Raw genomic sequence first — 18,101 nt, forward strand, 5'->3', positions numbered from 1 at the left:
CCCGACAGCCCCCCAGTGCCTACCCCCCACGGGGTCTGGGCACCGGGACCCCTCGGCAGGACCCACCCCCCAGGGACCCCCAGGACCCCTCGGGACCCGCGGCAGGACAGAGACTCCAAAATGGACCCCCCACGCCGACAGGGCAGACCACCCCAAGACCCGGGATCCCCCACCCCGGAGATTCCTCCTCCAGCATCATTCGCACACCCTGGGATTCCCCCCCCATTCCCCTAGACACCCCCCTTCCCCTCCAGATCCCCCCCAGTTCCCCACCCCTAGTATCCCAGGACCGCCCCCCCTTTACCTCAGATCCCCCCAAGGGGGAGGCACCCACATCCACCCCCAAAGGCCCCATCTCCAGAACCCCCCCTGGACCCTCGCTCCTCCCTGACCCCTCTTCTCCCCAAGACGCACTCACCCACCCCAAATTTATCCCCAATCCCCACCCGAACTTGTCGCACTCCCATCTGCTCCCCAAAGGCCCCCTATCCAGCACCCCCTCCCCGATCCCCCCTCCAGTGTCCTCAGATCCAGCCCCCCCCCCCCCCCAGGAATCTCCCCCCCCACATCCCTAAAAGACCTCAGTATCCAGACTCACCCCTCCGATCCTGAACCCCACATCCCCCCAATGTCACCCCTAAAAATGCCTCCATGCACCTTTCCCCCGAGGCGAACACCCCCCTCTAAGCACCCTCGGCCTCCAGTGCTGGGAAGGCAGGATTTGGTGGAGGGGGCCACAAAGAGGCCACCCTGAAGGCCAACAGGGCCTGGCTGACAAGTGGGGACATGGTGTGTCCCCCCCTCAGTGGGGCACAGGCGAGGAGGCAGGTGGGCAACGTGAGGCACAGGCAGGTGGGTGGGTGGGCATTGTGGGCCACAGTTGAGCAGGTGGGTGGGTGGGTGCTGTGGGGTGCTGTGGGGCGCAGCTGAGCGGGTGGGTGGGTGCTGTGGGCCACAGTTGAGCAGTTGAGTGGGTGCTGTGGGGCGCTGTGGGGTGTAGGCGAATGGGTGGGTGGGTGCTGTGGGGCGCTGTGGGGTGTAGGCGAGTGGGTAGGTGGGTGCTGTGGGGCGCTGTGGGGTGCAGGCGAGCGGGTGGGTAGGCGCTGTGGGGCGCAGGCAGGTGGGTGGGTGCTGTGGGGCGCTGTGGGGCGCAGGCGAGTGGGTGGGTGGGTGCTGTGAAGCACTGTGGGGTGCAGGTGGGTGCCATGGGGCGGGGGGCAAGTGCGGGCGAGTGGCTGGCACCGCTGTTGCCATGGGGACCGTGGGCGAGAAGGGGTGCGGGGGGAGCCGGGATATTCGTGCTTCACCACTGAGAGATTTCGGCACCTAGAGCACGGGGGGGCCAGAGCTGTCAGCATCCCCAGAGCTGTCAGGAACCCCAAATCCCACCCCCGAGGACCCAAAATTCCCCCCTAGATCCCCAACCCCCCAGGGAACCCCAAAATCCCTCCCAGAGAACCCCAAAATCTCCCCCATCCCCAATCCCCTCTCAAAGAAACCAAAATCCTCCCCAATCCCAAATCCCACCCGACATCCCAAAATCCCCCCTCCCCGAGAACCCCCAAACCCCCCCCCCCCCTAAATCCCCTTCCCATGGAACCCCAAAATCCCAACCCCGACCCCCTCTCTCTCCCCCCCCAGCCTCCCCAATACACCCCCCTGTCCTGTGGTGGGAACACCAGGGCCCCTCCTTGTCCCTCCTCCTTGTTCCCACTCCAGTACAGGGGCCAGGTTGGGGGGGGGGAAGGGGGTTCAGGTGCCCCCCCCCCCAATCACTCGCAGGCCTGCGCTCCAATCGTATTTATTGCAAAGGGGTGGGGGGGTCAGGGTGATGGAGGGACCTGGGGATACTGGGAATACTGGGATGGGGTGGGGTGACTGGTGGCCACGAGGCTGGAATGGTAGCCACACCCTCAGCCACCCCGAGGAAGAGGGGAGCAAATCCTCGGGGGCAGCTCTGGTGCTGGGTGTCCCAGTGCATCCCAGTGTCAGCTCAGGCCATTCCAGTGCACCCAGTGCATCCTGGTGCCATCTCAGTGCTACATGTGTCCCAGTCTATCCCAGTTCCATCCCAGTGCACCCCAATACATCCTGGTGCCATCCCAGTGCCATCCCAGTGCATTCCAGCACCCTCCAAGTCCATCCCAGTGCACCCCAATGCATGCTGGTGCCATCCAAGCTCCATTCCAGTGCATTCCAGCACCCTCTCAGTGCCATCTCAGTGCACTCCCAGTTCATCCCAGCGCTGGATAGGGCCCTTTGGCTGGGCAGGGGGAGCACAGAGCCCCTGGAGCAGGGCCCGGCACGTGGATTTGAGGGATGCCGGGTGAGCAAGGGAGGGATCCCCGCCATTCCCAGAGGTGCGGAGAGCATGGTTCCATCTGCGAGGGGCAAAGGTGCCCAATGCTGGGTCAGGGAGGGATCAGCACTGCCAGAAACCCCAAAAAAGCATCATCCTCAGCCACCAGAAATAACAACTCTGTCACCCAACGAGCTTTGTCTATTCCTGCAAAACAACAGAGCCAGTGCGAAGCGAGGAGAGGAGAAGGGTCCCAGCCGCTCGGGTTGCCTTGGTGACGGGACGGAAATCTGCATTCCCAGGTTTCCATCCAACGGCGAAGGCAGAGGAATTTGGGCGCTGGCAACACCGAGTGGGCATTGGATGCCAGGGTCAAGAAGCTGGTGGGGTTTCTCCTCTTCCCGTTTTGTTTCTCAACTGGGTCATCTCCATCAAAACTGCACGGCACCGGGGGAGATGTTGAACATGGAGGGGTCAAACTTCTGGCCGCGGAAAGGGGAGCCCTCAGTGTCCCAGCCCTTCTTCAGCATCTCGTGCACCTTCTGCGGAGAGGCGAGAGGTACCATCAGTATGGGGGTCATCCCACAGCACCACCTTCCCAGCCACCCCACTAATGCAGCCCAGCCAGCCCATTCGCATCAGGCTGGGAGAGCTGGAGTCGTTCAGCCTGGAGAAGAGAAGGCTCTGGGGAGACCTTGGAGCACCTTCCAGTACTGAAAGGGCTGCAGGAAAGCTGGGGAGCGGCTCTTGATCAGGGAGTGCAGAGAGAGGACAAGGGGAATGGTTTTCAGCTGCAAGAGGGGAGGCTGAGATGAGACCCTAGGCAGAAATGTTTTGCTGTGAGGGTGGGGAGGCCCTGGGCCACGCTGCCCAGAGCAGTGGTGGCTGCTCCATCCCTGGAGGTGTTAAAGGCCAGGTTGGATGGGGCTTGGATAACCCTGATCCAGTGGTATATGTCCCTGCCCATGGCAAGGGGTTTGAATTACATGATTTTTAAGGTCCCTTCCAACTCAAACCATTCTATGATTCCATGAACCTCAAGAATGGAGATGTGGGGGATGCTCTGTGAGGAAGAGCTCTGAGATAAAACAGATCTTTTTCTTTTAAGGGGTGGCTCATGCGGCACCATTTTCCCAGAGATGGGTCCCACAGAGGAGGTGGAAGGCAGGCAGCACTCACCAGCTCGTGGCTCTGGGGCTTGCCCTGCAGCTTCTGGTGGTAATCGAAGGTGAGGCGGTCGAGCACGGCGTGCTCCTCCTCATCCACTGTGGCCATGGAGCGCTCCTTGTTGATCTTGTCGATGTCGATCTGCTCCTCGCCCTCCAGGATGGCATTCCACCAGTACTCATCCCCTTTGTTCAGGTTGATCTGGGGAGGCAGAGTGTGTCACAGAGGAGCCCCCCATCCTTTCCCGTGATGTGTTGCCCCTGCCCACCCCACATCTCTGTGCCCGTGATGCTGGGAGCTCGGCCATTCCCATGCATCGCCCCACAGTCAATCGCAACTGGGTCCTCAGAGGGAAGAAAGGTTCATCCCCCCGTTCATTGGCACAACCCCACTGCAGCCCCTTCGCAGCCCCAGCTTGGGGTTCTGGGGCCAAAGTGCTGGCAACGGGGAGACAAGGACTGCTAGAACCTCAAGAATGGAGATGTTGGGGACACTGTGTGAGGGGGAGCTCTGAGATGGAGCAGAGCTGTGGGGCTGCCACCACCGCACCCTTTTACCAGAGACAGGACCCATGGAGGAGGTGGAGGGCAGGGCTGTGTGGTCCAGCTGAAATCCTGCAATGGTTTGGGTAGGAAAGGACCTCAAAGCCCAGCCAGTTCCAACCCTTGCCACGGGCAGAGACACCTACCACTGGATCCAAGCCCCATCCAACCTGGTCTTTGACACCTCCAGGGATGGGGCATCCACCACTGCTCTCAGCAACCTGGGCCAGGACCTCTCCACCTTTATGGTGAAGAATTTCTACCTAAGATCTCATCTCAACCTTCTCTCAAAACCTTGGACCATGCTGCAGCTTGAGGCTGGCACAGGCATTCTCCGTGCAGTTTCACCCATGGATATCATCCGTCCGGGGCCACACAGTGGATGCCCGGGGCTGGGGAGCCAGGCCTGCTCACCTGCGGCCACCTGGGAGCCTGGGGCAAGGGCAGATGAAGCGGCACTGCCCAGCAGAGCGTGGGGCCGGGGCTCCCAGCACAGATTTCGTGTTGTGCAAAACCAAAAGGAGCCAAAAGGAGCCCTTGCCTTGGCTCCCATCCAGGCTCATATGGCAAAAGAGGTGAAAATGTCCCCTGCTGCTCTGTGCCACTACCTCCTGCCACCAAGGGACAACCTGAGGAGTGACGACACCCTCTCAAGTCAGCTCCAGCCCACATCAGCGCTGACAAATCCTTCCGGCCTCACCCAGGCAGTGCCTTAGCCACAGCTGGCCGGGCTGTGACGGGTGCCACATGTGCCCCCCTGACTCGCCAGGAGGGGTGGGTTTCTTCTTCCTGGATGATTTCAGCACTAATCCCAGCAGCACAGAAGATTTACAGCATTCGTCGGCCTCTCTGCAAAATCATCAATAAAGGCAGACAATACAATTTACCCAAAGCTCCCTGGAAACTCAACAGCTCTGGAGGGCAAAACATGAGCAGCCATTAAAGTTGTGGAGCTGAGTGTCTCTTTGCTGTGTAAAGAAAAGGAACCAATTAATACAGGAGGGGGTGGCTGAGGCTTAATCCTTCTGGGAGAGCAGAGCCGGTAAAATATTCCAACTTAGGGAAGGCGTTCGTTTTTCCAGCAAGACAGGCATGCTTGTTCTCCTCTTAATTGCACAGTTCCACTTTGGAGGGGAGGAGGAGCCACACAGGGTTTGCTTGTGGGCTTCCCAACCTTGGGTGGGCTGGTGGGGAATGACAGCTCCCCTCGGAATGTTGTTCCCTTGACGCGCAAGGTGAGCTCTGGCCAGGCCAAGGCTATGGCAGAAGAATGCTCTGGGCTCGCTGCTGCTTCTCTGGGTTTGACAGCCTGGAGAGAGAAGGCTCCAAGGAGACCTTACAGCAGTTTCCAGTGCTGAAGGGGCTGCAGGAAAGCTGGGCAGGGGCTCTTGATCAGGGAGGGCAGGGATAGGATGAGGGGGGACGGTTTTCAGCTGAAAGAGGGGAGACTGTGATGAGATCTTAGGTAGAAATGTACTCCTGTGTGGGTGGAGAGGCCCTGGCTCAGGTTACCCAGAGCAGTGGTGGCTGCTCCATCCCTGGAGGTGTTCAAGGCCATGTTGGATGGGGCGTGGAGCAAATGGGCTCCACCATTGGGAGCACCAGTGGGAGGTGTCCAGGGGGTGGAATTGGATGGGCTGTGAGGTCCCTTCCAATCCATTCCACAATTCTATCAATGTTCCCACAATGCTGCTGGTGAGGTGGGAGCTTCCATGGGTTTTGGTGGGAGCTGTGGTCTCATGGCATCGCTGCTGAGTGCCTATGGCAAGGCCCAACTCATTCCAGTCCCACCAGAGCCAACCCAGCAGCAGGGGGACAAACAGACGCTGGAGGCCTTGGTGGCTCATCCGACATCAACCCACCTCCATCCCAAACACCACGAGAAGGCAAACCCATTGTCTATTCCTTCTCTACCAAATTCGTTCCTCCCCTGCCACCCTGCCACTGTCTCCCACTACCACCAGACCCCACAGAGCGTGTGGGAAATGCCCCCAAGACCCGAATCCCCCTTGCTTGCAGTGAAAGACACCGGAGCTGCTGATGGGAGCACTAGCCCAAGGATCCTCTCCTGCCACCCGCCTTGTGCGTGGCCCTGGCTTTCTTCACTGCATACGGTTTCCCACCCTGCTGGGAAGACAGAATTATTCATCTCCTCAGCAGCTTTTCTGTGGAGCACATCGCTACAGCGCTGAGCGCTTTGCAAACAGTCATTAATTAACCTCTGCAGCCTGCCTCGAGTGTGCGGGGGAACTGGCTCATGCTCCTTTATTCCAGGGCGAAAGATGTAAAAGTGGGACTCGCTCTGAGGTGGGAGCCCCACTTTCTAAAGCAAGCATCCCATGGGCCTGGGCAAGGCTCTCTCTGTCACCTTGAGTTTAGGGTTTTGTGGTACACGGCGGTGGTGGAGCACTCGCCACAGACAGGTCCAGGCTCCAGGATGAACAGCACAAGCTGAGGTTGATTTTTTATAGAATCATAGAATAGTTTGGGTTGGGAAGGACCTCAAAGCCCATACAGTTCCAACCCCCTGCCATGGGCAGGGACACCTCCCGCTGGATCTGGTTGCTCCAAGCACTATCCAACCTGGCCTTGAACGCCTCCAGGGATGGGGCAGCCACCAATGCTCTGGGCAGCCTGGGCCAGGGCCTCCTCACCCCCATTGTGAAGAAATTCCTTCAGTCTAAATATTCCCCTCTCCAATTTATACCCATTGCCCCTTGTGTTATCACTACAAGCCTTTGTGAATAGTCCCTCCCCATCCCCTTCAGGTACTGGAAGGTCGCTATAAGGTCTCTTCAGAGCCTTCTCTTCTCCAGGCTGAACAACCCCAACTCTCTCAGCCTGTCTTCATATGGGAGGTGACCCAGCCCTCGGATCATCTCCATGGCCTCCTCTGGACCTGTTCCAACAGTTCCATATCCTTCTTATGTTGAGGATTCCAGAACTGGACACAATACTCCAGATCAGGTCTCGCGAGGGGCAGAATCCCCTCCCTCGCCCTGCTGGCCACGCTTCTTTGGATGCAGCCCAGGACACGGTTGGTTTCTGGTCTGCAAGCACACGTTGCCGGCTCATGTTGAGGTTCTCATCAATCAGCACCCCAAGTCCTTCTGCTCAGGGCTGCTCTCAATCACATCATCCCTCATCCTGTATTGAAAGCAGGGACTGCCCCAACCCAGGTGTAGCACCTTGCACTTGGCCTTGTTGAACCTCATGAGGTCCACACAGCCCCACTTCTTCAGCCTGTCCAGGACCCTCTGGATGCCATCCCGTCTCTCTGGTGTGGCAACTGCACTACTCAGATTTGGACACATTTCTGCTGCCAGCCTCCATTATTTCAGCCCATTGCTCGGCTGGGCACATGGACCGAAGAGTTTGGGATGGAGACACAAGCGGGAGCCTCGCTGAGTTCTTGGCTGCAAGAAGGTGGAGGAATGAGAGAGCCAAGAGTCCATGGCCAACCTCTGGGTTCAGCCCAGATCCGATGCCCACAGAGAAAGGCTCTGGCCCTTGACTAACGGTGCCAGGCGAGGCTGCATGTCCCCTGGGGAGCTCTTGAAAGCCTGAGGCACTCCAGGAGGGAGCAGGGCTTTTTTCACCAGGACAAATCTCGACCTGATTATATTTCTCACTGGGAGACAAGGCAAAAGCTCTGCCTGCACTTCAAGGTTCCCAGATGGCAGTGCAGTCTGACCCTACAGGATTCTAGAAATGCCAGAGGAAGGATTAGATCCTTGCAGTCCGCCTGGGCTCTCAGACTCTGGCTCCGCTTTGTAGGCTGGTGGGTCCCAGAGGACCTCCTGGCTGGGGAGGGGTCACCAGCAGGTCCAGGGAGGTTATTCTCCCTCTGTACTCGGCACTGGTGAGACCGCACCTTGAATACTGTGTTCAGTTCTGGACCCCTCACCACAAGAAGGATGTTGAGACTCTGGAGCGTGTCCAGAGAAGAGCAACGAAGCTGGTGAAGGGGCTGGAGAACAAGTCTGACAAGGAGCGGCTGAGAGAGCTGGGGTTGTTTAGCCTGGAGAAGAGGAGGCTGAGGGGAGACCTTATTACTCTCTACAACTACCTAAAAGGAGGTTGTGGAGAGGAGGGAGCTGGGCTCTTCTCCCAAGTGACAGGGGACAGGACAAGAGGGAATGGCCTGAAGCTCCGCCAGGGAGGTTCAGGTTGGATATCAGAAAAAATTCTTCACAGAAAGAGTCATTGGGCACTGGAACAGCTGCCCCAAGGAGGTGGTCGAGTCGCCTTCCCTGGAGGTGTTTAAGGAACGGGTGGATGAAGTGCTTAGGGACATGGTTTAGGGAGTGTTAGGAATGGTTGGACTCGATGATCCAGTGGGTCCTTTCCAACCTGGTGATTCTGTGAGATGCTGTGCCCCCACCAAGAGGGGAACAGACCAGTGAATCTTTTGGGGCTCAGAGTGAGGAAAGGAACAGCCTTTGTGATGGCCTGAAGAGCGGGAGGTCTGCAGAGGGGATGCCTCTGCTGCTGTATGCAGCCAGCAGCATCTCCATGCCACAGCATCCATGTTCCCAAAGCCAGTGACATGAGCTGTCAGTGCCAAGCGGAAGGGGGTGTTCCCCCCTTGATCTGCTTGGCACTGGGGAAAGCCCCAGGTAAGAATGTAGCACAAGGACAATCGCTGCAGGCAGAGGTGGGCACGCAGGAGGGGTAGGACACTCGTCCGGCATGTCTGCAGCCATGAGGGATCCCCCCATGTGGAAAGAATGTGATAGGCGTCACTGGCATGGACACGGAGTCACATCACATCTCTGTGCTCTGTTGGGAAGGTCATAGCCGTTTGGTGCTGGTGCTGGGCTTCATCACAGCATGAGGTTTCTTCCCCGATCCCAAATCCCTTGTCAGAGCTGGAGCGACGCTGCTGAGGGATCTAAGTAGGTCTTGGAAAAACAACTTCTCACCACCTGGTTTCCTTCTGGAACAACAGCAGCCGTCGCCCCAAAAGGTAGCGGGAGATGTTTTGGTGTACTGAGGAGGAAGCAGGTGGAGGGCAGGGCACATGGATTAACTTGGCCTCACAGCTCACAAGGTGACAAGCCAAGAGCTGGAAGAGGGTTCAGTGACAAAAGCCCAAGCATGGATAACAAACACTGGAGAGCAGGGGAAAAGAAGAGGTAACAGGGGGGAAAAATCCTCACCAATGAAAATAATCCCAAACTGTGCTGTGCACAACACCCAGCAGAGAGTTCTAAAAACAGCTCAGGGAAAGTTATTTTAATCTCACTTTTGACAAGCAAGCGGGCGTTATGGAGCAGGACAAGCACAGGGATTACACCCGGCGCTGCGGGCAGGGGCATGAGCCTGGGAAATGATCATGAGCCAGAGGAGGTGTGGACAAAGCCCCTGTCACGCATCAGAGGAGCACCCCACTTCGGGGTCTGCTGCATGCAAAAGGTGTGTTTGTGCCAAAGGGTGAGATAGGAAATGCTTTGGTGCCCAACCCAGGCTCCAGCAGGGAGAACCTCACGGAGCAGGGGCGGGAAGGTGAGTGTTGGGAAGCAGGGAGAGACAGAGAGCGAGCAGATGTGTAGTGAAGAGGATAAACTGATAAAAACACCAGATAGGACGAGGAAAGTGGAGCTGGGAAGGGTTATAAGGCAGATTAACCTTCTCTGGGGGGGAGAAGGGAAGCCAGTTGATGAGATCCCAGGAATGGACCCCCAGATGGGAGCCAAGCATTGGGCAGGGGAAGTTGAGGACATGAAAGGCAGCAGTAACAGCAGCCCAGGGAGCACAGGGATGTCGACAATCCCTGACGTGTCCTGCAAGAGTAGATGGGACTCAATGGCATCTCTGCACAGAAATGAGACCTTCCCAATTGGCCAAGATCAAGCAGGAGTGATTTCACCTCCTTAGAGAATGGATCTAGCCCCCTCCTGCAGTTATTGCCTCAACCCACAGAGCAACAAACATGAGCAGTCACAAGGTTTCCTCCAGACAGAGCCACCCCAAAGTGGTCAGGATCTCCTCAGATGACTCCAGCGCTGGGCGAGTTTGGTTTCAGCTGCAACCTCACCCTGCCAGGGGATGCTGGAGAGGGAAGCCAGGTGGCACTTTGTGGCATCTCATGGGACAAAGACTCTCCTAATTGACGCATTCCAAGTTCTCATAACACCTGGAGGCAAAAAACTCAGGTCCCAGATGGGGCTGTACATCCCACCAGCCCTCCAACAAAGCCAAAGGGTTCCCAGGCGCTGAACGAAGCTGTTGGTTAACACAGGGCTGGGCGTCTCCTGATGAATGAATCAGGAGGAAGCGCAAACCACTTCTGGCTACTCCGCACACGAAAAAGGAGATGCTCTCGGGCGAGAATACTCACTCTGCTCCCGTTACCTTACAATTCTCATGCGAAATCTCATCCCCACCATCAATATGTTGGCAGCCAGCTGGAGATCCTCACAACCCTGCACTTGTGCTACTTCGAGGCAGGACCCGGCTCTGGGTTTGGAGGTAATCGAGTTGCTCCCCATGCTGCCCGTGGCTGCTCCAGAAGGCCCCAAATATCGCTCTGCCTGCTGGTTGTTCTCTTCCTCCTCTGGCGCCAGGTATTTAACAAACATTGCCTCTGTTGCTGATCCTGGAAACACGCACCAGAGACTTCCAGCTGCGCCGCAGAGCAGCCACCCATTGGACCACCTCCTCTTGAACGGGTCTACTCCTTCCCAGGATTGCTCCTTATCCCTGGAATGCTCCTCGTCCCAGGATTGCTCCTCTTCCCAAGATTGCTCCTTATCCCTGGCTTGCTCCTTGTCTCAGGATTGCTCCCAGTCCCAGGATTGCTCCTTATCTCAGGATTGCTCCTCTTCCCAGGATTGCTCTCCTCGTCACAGGATAGCTCCTTATATCAGGATTGCTCTTTGTCCCAGATCAGCTAATTTCCAAGAAGCTTAAGAACATTCCAAAGCACAGGTTAATGATGCTGCTGCCTTCTTTTTCACATAGCCGGAGAAGCTCCTCTCTCTGGCAGGGACCTCACTCTTTGGCACCAGGTCCCTCACCCCAGGGTATAGCCATATGGATCTGGCTAGGTATTGCCCGAACAACCTCCCTACGCACCACCCTTGGCACTTGTGCCTCCAGCAGCACATTCACACTCCATTTCCTGCAGCAGAGGCTTGGCTTTGGGTGCCCGTGAGATGAGGTGAAAGACTTGAAGCCCACTCGTTCCTCCCTTGCAGGGACCGAGTTGATCCCGGCAGCCTGCACCACCTCCCGGGGCTGATGACAGCCTTGAGACTCCCAACACTCTTCTGGGAAAGCCTCTGGGTGGAAAAGGAGAGGGCAAAGATGGCCACGGGTGGCAAAACCCCACTCCCAGAACAATCCTGACCTCAAAGCTCCCACAAGGAGTTTGGCAACCACTTGAGACATGAGATTCCAGGCTGAAAGGGCAGTAATGCAACCGCCAGGACAACTCCAGCTGCAGAGAAAGTGCCAGGGCCACAGCAGAACTCACACCCATGGCCTGGACATCTGGAATACACTGGAAAATGGGAGGCCGGGACCCACAGTAATGCCCAGCTGGGTGGCAACAGCCACAAGCCACCTCGACAGGGAAGATGTTGCAACACAGGGATGGCAGGGACACAAGCCATCAGACCACGTTGCCAACAGGTGGGGAGAAGTGGCCACATTGACTACTTCAAACAAGATAAGTAAGGCACCTGACGGCAGGACAGGACCTGAGCAGCAGGGAACAGGCATCTCGCCAGGATGCTGGGGTAGGGACTGGAGCTTGGAAAGTTGGAGCGTAAAGCCGGCCAGGATGGGTAGTGCAGCACTGGCCACACGGTGTGGTTGCCACAGTCTCTCTCTGCTGGTAGACCCCTACGTGCTGAGATTGGGGCACAATGAACCCCTCCAGATAACAGATGTGCTCACGCTGCTGCAGCTGGAGCTTGGGAAACCTGCCCTCGCACTGCCGATGGATGCCTTGCTCTGCCAGCACCATTGCCACCCGCTCGAGCCGCAGGCAGGGCACGGCCCACAGGTAAGGGCAGAGAGACGGGCTTTGGATGAGGAAAGCCTGATGCATCCATACCTGGCTCAAACTTCCAGCTGCTCCAGTTTTCCAGGTTGAGCCTGGCGGAGCTGGAAGCCAAAGCATGGAGACACAGCTGGTGCAGGCTGTCCTTACCAAGATGCACTTTCCGGGCTCCAGGCTCCAGAGGCAACTCTCCGTGTTGATCTTATGGGTGAGTTTCCCTTCCATGAGGACGTGCTGGCTGCTCCCCTCCAGCACTGCTACGCGAATCGTGCTGCTGCTGATATCCACAGACACCTGGAAACACAGAGAGAGGAAATCACCAGGGAGGTTCCTGCTTGCCCTCTTGCTGTGCTAGTTGGGGTGCGGGGTCAAGAGCACTCGCTAGGGATGAGAGAGAGAGAAGAGCTTTCAGACCTGTGTGTAGCAGAAGGGTGGGAATCCTGCTGTCATTTCAGAGTAAACAGCAACAGCTTCGGGGAGAAAGGAAACCTCACCAAGAACAAAAGGCAGCAGGGAGCCCTAGGAGTATTCGAGGTGATTCATTCTGCCACTGGGACTGCCCTGTGCTTCTGTTTCCCCACAGGAAAAAACAGCAATGCTCCCCAGCCCAGCCTGGATGCCACTGTGAGGAGCACAGCACGTGCCCAGCTATTGCCATGATGACCTGGGCACGCGTGCGGGTGTTCCCGGGTCTGAGCACTTCCCTGCCAAGTTGGGAGTTTCTACACTGTGAAGGGGCACAGCAGCTCATCTCCCTTTCTGCTGTACTGCATCAACAGCACGCTCCATGGCTCCCTTTCCAGAGCCAACGCCAGGCTCAGCTCAGGCCTCCCATTGGGCGTGCGAGAGGGACACTGCGGCACTGTTCTTTTCTCCCACTGCGGGGACAAGGGGATCAGGCAGCTCCATCCTGCAGGAATGGGACCAGCTCCTGCCCGCAGCAGCCATACGGGGAGCCCTGCTCCGACCTGCCATGGAGGTGACACGGCTCTGCCCTGGGGACACGGAAGCAGGCTGTGACTTCGCTGCATGGCAGACAGTACCCTCGGTCTCTCGAGAGACCATATGCTCTCTCCTTTCCATTTTGGCTCCAAGCTGGCGCCAGCAGTGAGGCAGGGCCAGGCTGGGGGACGACAGGAAGAGGTAGCTGGGAAGGATTAAGTTTGTGGCCCCCGTCTCTGGCCTGAGAGGAGGAGACTGCGGTGAGATTTGCCTGCATTCTCTCCCAGAGTTCCCCCAGATCTTCCTCCGGCTCTGCAGATCTCATTTGAAATGTTATTACATTATCCATTACCTAGGAGATTTCCAGCGGCTCACTAGCTCCACGCAGGCAGGAGATGGGCAGAGCTGCTCCAGCCAGCAAGAGCACACGGCTGCGGCTGAGCGATGCCACCCAGATAAAACCCCCGACCAGTAACAGGGAGCTGCCAGGGCTTTAACGGGACCAGAGGAGCCCAGCACACACAGCACAGGGTGACACCATGGGCTTGACTATGACTATAAATTGGAGAGTGGGAAATTTAGGCTAGACATAAGGAGGAAATTCTTCACAATGAGGGTGGGAAGGCTTCTTTTCCTCATATCCAACCTAACCCTGCCCTGGTACATCTTCTTGCCATTCCCTCCGGTCCAGTGCAGGGATAGGTGGGGGAATGGTTTTGAGCTGCAAGAGGGGAGATTGAGGTGAGATCTTAGGTAGAAATGTTTTGCTGTGAGGGTGGGGAGCACCTGGCCCAGGGTGCACAGAGCAGTGGTGGCTGCCCCATCCCTGGAGATGTTCAAGGACAGGTTGAACGGGCCTTGGAGCAACTGGGTCCAGTAGGAGGTATCCCTGCCCATAGCAGGGGGTGGAACAGAATGGGCTTTGAGGTCCCTTCCAACCCAAACCATTCCATGATTCTATGGTCACAGGGGCTCAGGGCAGGGGCGTAAGCTCTGGCTCTGCCAGGTGGGAGAAGATGCCTGGCTTTCACCAGGCATGTGGCTGTAGACAGCATCTGTGAAAGCAGCTCCTTCCAGATGGGAAACCTCTCCAGAGAGGCTGCAGTGCAAAGCAGCTTCTTCCAGCCCAGGGCTGAGGCCTCAGGCAGGGAAGATGGGTGAGGATGAGGCTCTGCTCTGTCCCACCACTGACTGCCCTGGTCCCCATTGCTGACACTGGGCTCTCAGCACAGCACAGGGCCCGGCCAGAAAGGGTCAAGGGGATAAAAGCAAGGTGACACCCAAATTGCCTTCTGGGGGGGTTCTTTGGGGCATGAAAGGCCACGGAGGCTGGAGATATGAAAGGCAGCAATGCAGCGTCACAGCTGTAGGATCCATGGGGCCAGGAGCAATCAAATGGGAGAGGGGTTTGATTCCAAGGTGGCTGCACAAGACACTCGGTGGGACAGAGGGACAACTTCAAGGCAGTTCTGTGACCCTCAGGGCGTTAGGAGAGGGAGTAGAGAAAGCCAGAAGGAAGAAAAATTCCAAAGTAGGCAGCCTTAACCCAGCCACTTTGCTGCACAACCAGCCAGCATGAGAAATGATTGTGACACCCGCTTCTACCTGTGGCTAGCAAAGAGGCCCCTCTTGGGCAGCCGACCAACCGGCAGGTACAGGGGACAGGGGCACAGCCCACACCACTGGAGAACCCTGACCCCGCCACTGTGGGGTGGAGAGAAATGTCCGAGAGGACTTGGTGGTGCCCAGGGAACGCGGGGTTTGGTGCACACAGGCAGCAGCTCCTTCTCCGGTGTCTCTGTGGACAAATCACCTCCGTTCAGCATCCCCACTCCTCCAGGGATGGTGCTGGTGGTATCCGAGGGGCTGCCCTTCCCTCTTTCTGAGTTAACTGTCCTGCAGTGCTGCGCTCACAGCAAAATGAGCTGGGAGTTTGCCAGAACCGGGCATGGGCAATCCACAACTCACTCCAAGCAGCAGCCAGGGCTGGAGCCAAGGAAATGAGTTGTCCCGGCAGCACAGCCACAAACAAGGACACCCCAGTGGTTACGGGGCTCCTTATGCCCCACCATATGCTCCCCACAAGTGCTTCTGCCCCCGAAAATGCTTGGTTCTCCTGGCAGTGGCAAGGAAACCCAGCTCTCATCTCTCCACCACCACAGTAATTTCTGTGCGCGCTGGAATGCCCACACCCGCCCACGCGACTCAAACAAGCAAACACAAACCTATGAAGAAATCTAGCTCATCTCCTCCGAGCCTGGCAAACAGAGAGCCTCGCTGTCATTATCTCTATTTAAGTGCTCGGGAAGCGCTTGGATCCTGGGGCCCCTGGTGCACCTCTAAGTAGATCAGAGAGGTGGAGACGGCAGAGGAAGATGCTCCCACCTACCCCATCGCCCATTTCTGCTCCGTGGACACTTTTTTGGAGCTTCATACAAGGAAACCTTAAGCTCACCCGAACGAAAATGTGCCATAGCAACAGCTTGAATTCAAAAAAGTGTCATCAGGAGATTCTGAGTAGCTTTAGAGTCGGGCGCGCTCTCATCCCAGGGAGCAAACGAGGGAGATTGTTAATCTCGCCTTGGCAGAGGAGCCAAAGGCATAATTCTTTAAAGAGAAGAAACTGTGAACGTAAGGGAATGCTTCTCTGTTGCATCAACAACACAGCCGAGGTCCATCGAGCTTTCAAATGGCTTTGAACCATCCTGCTTTGGGCTGTGACCCAGCCTATCTGCTTCCCATCCCCCGAGGCTGGAAGACAGTGAAGGAATCACTTTAAGTCTGCCAAGAGGAGCCCTGCGACGGATGTTCAAGCCAAACAACAGGAGACATCTCACAGGGAGAAGGGAATTCCGACATCTAAATAATCAATCGCACTGAGAGGGCAGTGAAGGCAGAACCTGGAGCCAGGGCAGGCACAGCTGAGAAGAAGCCACCCTGGCAACACACAGTGGGCTCTTCTGCAGCTATGGCGCAGTCTCAAGCCGAGGAAAGGTCCCATCCCAGCTTCTCTGAGGCCCCCGCACCTCCGGATGGCAAAGGATGGGGTGGACAAACCTGCTGCAAGTCTTTTTTGGCAAGGACACAACTCCCCTGGCACAGAGGGCACTTCCCTGGGTAGGGAGAGGCATGGGGACGGCAACAGGATGCAGAGGGATGGAACATCCGCCTGGATGCCCCCAAATCCTTCCAAGAAACAGCCTGGATTTGTTCCAGAGACGCAGTGTGAGGGATGTATCTCCTGGTCCCCCTTCTGTCCCCGTGGCAGCCGTGTGCTCCCTCAGCCCTCCGGTCCAGGTTGCTGCTGCCAATTCTGCTCTTTTGGCATGCTCGGGAGCTGTGTAGGCTGGAGTCGGTGAACAAACCCAGGCGTGCTCATTTCAGCCGCCCTGGAAGCAGAGGAGAACGGGAGGTGGGGGAGCACAGCCTTCCCAAATGGAAAAATACAGACTCAGCCATGGGGATTTGGGAAAGACAGGAGAGTTCAAACTTCTGAGTCCAACCAATGCCAGCCATGGGCACGTGCCCCTCGAGCCCCTTGCTCAGAGGGAACAGGAACTGAGAAGGAGAAACAACGGGATCACTCGTGGCCATAAACAGAGAAAGGAAGTTCCTGCTTGAGCTGAAGGAGAAGGTGAGACCTCCCTGCCCACACAAGAGAAGGTCTGGCTGCTCAGTCTACATCCTAGCTCCCTTTCACACAGAGCACGGAAAGCCTCACACGGAGAGTACCTGCTCCAGTTCCTGAGTGCCACAGGAGCCATTCTAGCAGCTCCCATTCGCAAATGAAAGGCAGGAGACACTCCAGAGACAGAGGAGTGACCTAGGAAGGAGCGTTCATCCTCATCCAGGCTCCAAAACACATATGTGAGTTTGTAGTCAGAGGAGGTGGAGAGAAAAAGTGCAGAGTGCCACATGGTGCCAGGGAATCCTGCTGGGGCCAGAGCAATAAGACGCTGCAGTCCCGGTGGGAATGCGGCCAGGCTGGGACCGTCCATCCCCACCAGCCACACAAGACAAAAGCATACAACCACATCCTGCTCCTTCAGTACAAAGGACAAGGATCCTTCCTGCTCCAAACACAGCTTCCCGGGAAAGCTGGGCACCCAAGGGGAAGCAAAATGCAGAAAGACACACCATTATAAACATGGAATGATTTGGATCAGAAGGTCCTCAAAGCCATGGGCAGGGACACCTCCCACTGGATCAGGTTGCTCCAAGTCTCATCCAACCTGGCCTTGAACACCACCAGGGATTGGGCAGCCATGACTTCCCTGTTAACACCACTTTACCTGTTTGCCTTTTACGATGTGCTTAGGCACAGGCACTTTAATCTCCAGGTCACTGTAGTCTTGGGACCAGGCATAATTCTCTCGCACAGCTCCGTTGTAGCTGTCCGGGTCTGTCTGGAACTGCTCCTGTTTCCTGAGTGGAAAGAAAGTGTTGAGATAGTAAGTGCTGGACACAAGCAGGGAATCTGAGAGGAAGGAATGAGAAGCAGAAAGGGAGAGCAGAGTCTCTGCTCGGCCATCCTGCTAGCATCCCTGATGTGCAGTCCCTCCCTTCCTTCTGGTCCTGTCTAGGAAGAGAGAAGGTTTGGGGTTGGCAGACCCAGGACGCAGTGGGACACCAGTTGCCCTTTCCTCACTGCACCACAACGGAAGTCAGGCTGCTAATGGCATAACCGGTGAGATACAAAATAATTTGGCTACCCAGAGGTACAGAGCTGGCCCCCAGCTAACTCTACTCGAGCACAGAGCTCCTCTTCCCCTCCACTTCCCTGCTGCACTCACAGAACCCATCCCACCTGGAGTAGGGGACACTTTTGTGTCTGAGAGGGTGTGTGCTGGCTCCTGAGACCCTGCCATGGCTGCAGGGGGAGCAGCTCACCACTGCGGCCTGCGTTCACCAAATCCTGAAATGGTTTGGGTTGGAAGGGACCTCAAAGCCCATCCACTTCCACTCCCTGCCATGGGCAGGGACACCTCCCACTGCATCAGGATGCTCCAAGCCCCATCCAACCTGGCCTTGAACACCCCCAGGGATGGGGCAGCAAAACTTCTCTGGGAAACCTGGGCCAGGGCCTCATCACCCTCATCGTGAAGAATTTCTTCTCAAGATTTTATCTCAATCTCCCCTC

At 56.9% G+C, this 18,101-nt stretch overlaps 1 protein-coding gene across 2 annotated transcripts in view; it reads right to left on the minus strand.

Moving 5' to 3' along the window:
- Window positions 1-1,791: 1,791 nt before the first annotated feature.
- Window positions 1,792-18,101, minus strand: part of NUDCD3 (NudC domain containing 3) — a 35,746-nt gene continuing 19,436 nt past the window's right edge. The window contains exons 3-6 of one of the 2 annotated variants that reach the window (XM_054088920.1): window positions 17,254-17,386; window positions 12,074-12,313; window positions 3,479-3,667; window positions 1,792-2,841 (exon numbers count right to left, since the gene is read on the minus strand). In XM_054088920.1, the coding sequence (XP_053944895.1) occupies window positions 2,731-2,841; window positions 3,479-3,667; window positions 12,074-12,313; window positions 17,254-17,386 (673 nt within the window). In that variant the 3' untranslated portion in view covers window positions 1,792-2,730. The remainder of the gene's footprint in view (window positions 2,842-3,478; window positions 3,668-12,073; window positions 12,314-17,253; window positions 17,387-18,101) is intronic. The other variant, XM_009569668.2, reaches the window with a different exon arrangement.

The sequence above is a fragment of the Cuculus canorus genome, chromosome 26, assembly GCF_017976375.1.
Source record: "Cuculus canorus isolate bCucCan1 chromosome 26, bCucCan1.pri, whole genome shotgun sequence".
Taxonomy (NCBI): Eukaryota; Metazoa; Chordata; class Aves; order Cuculiformes; family Cuculidae; genus Cuculus; species Cuculus canorus.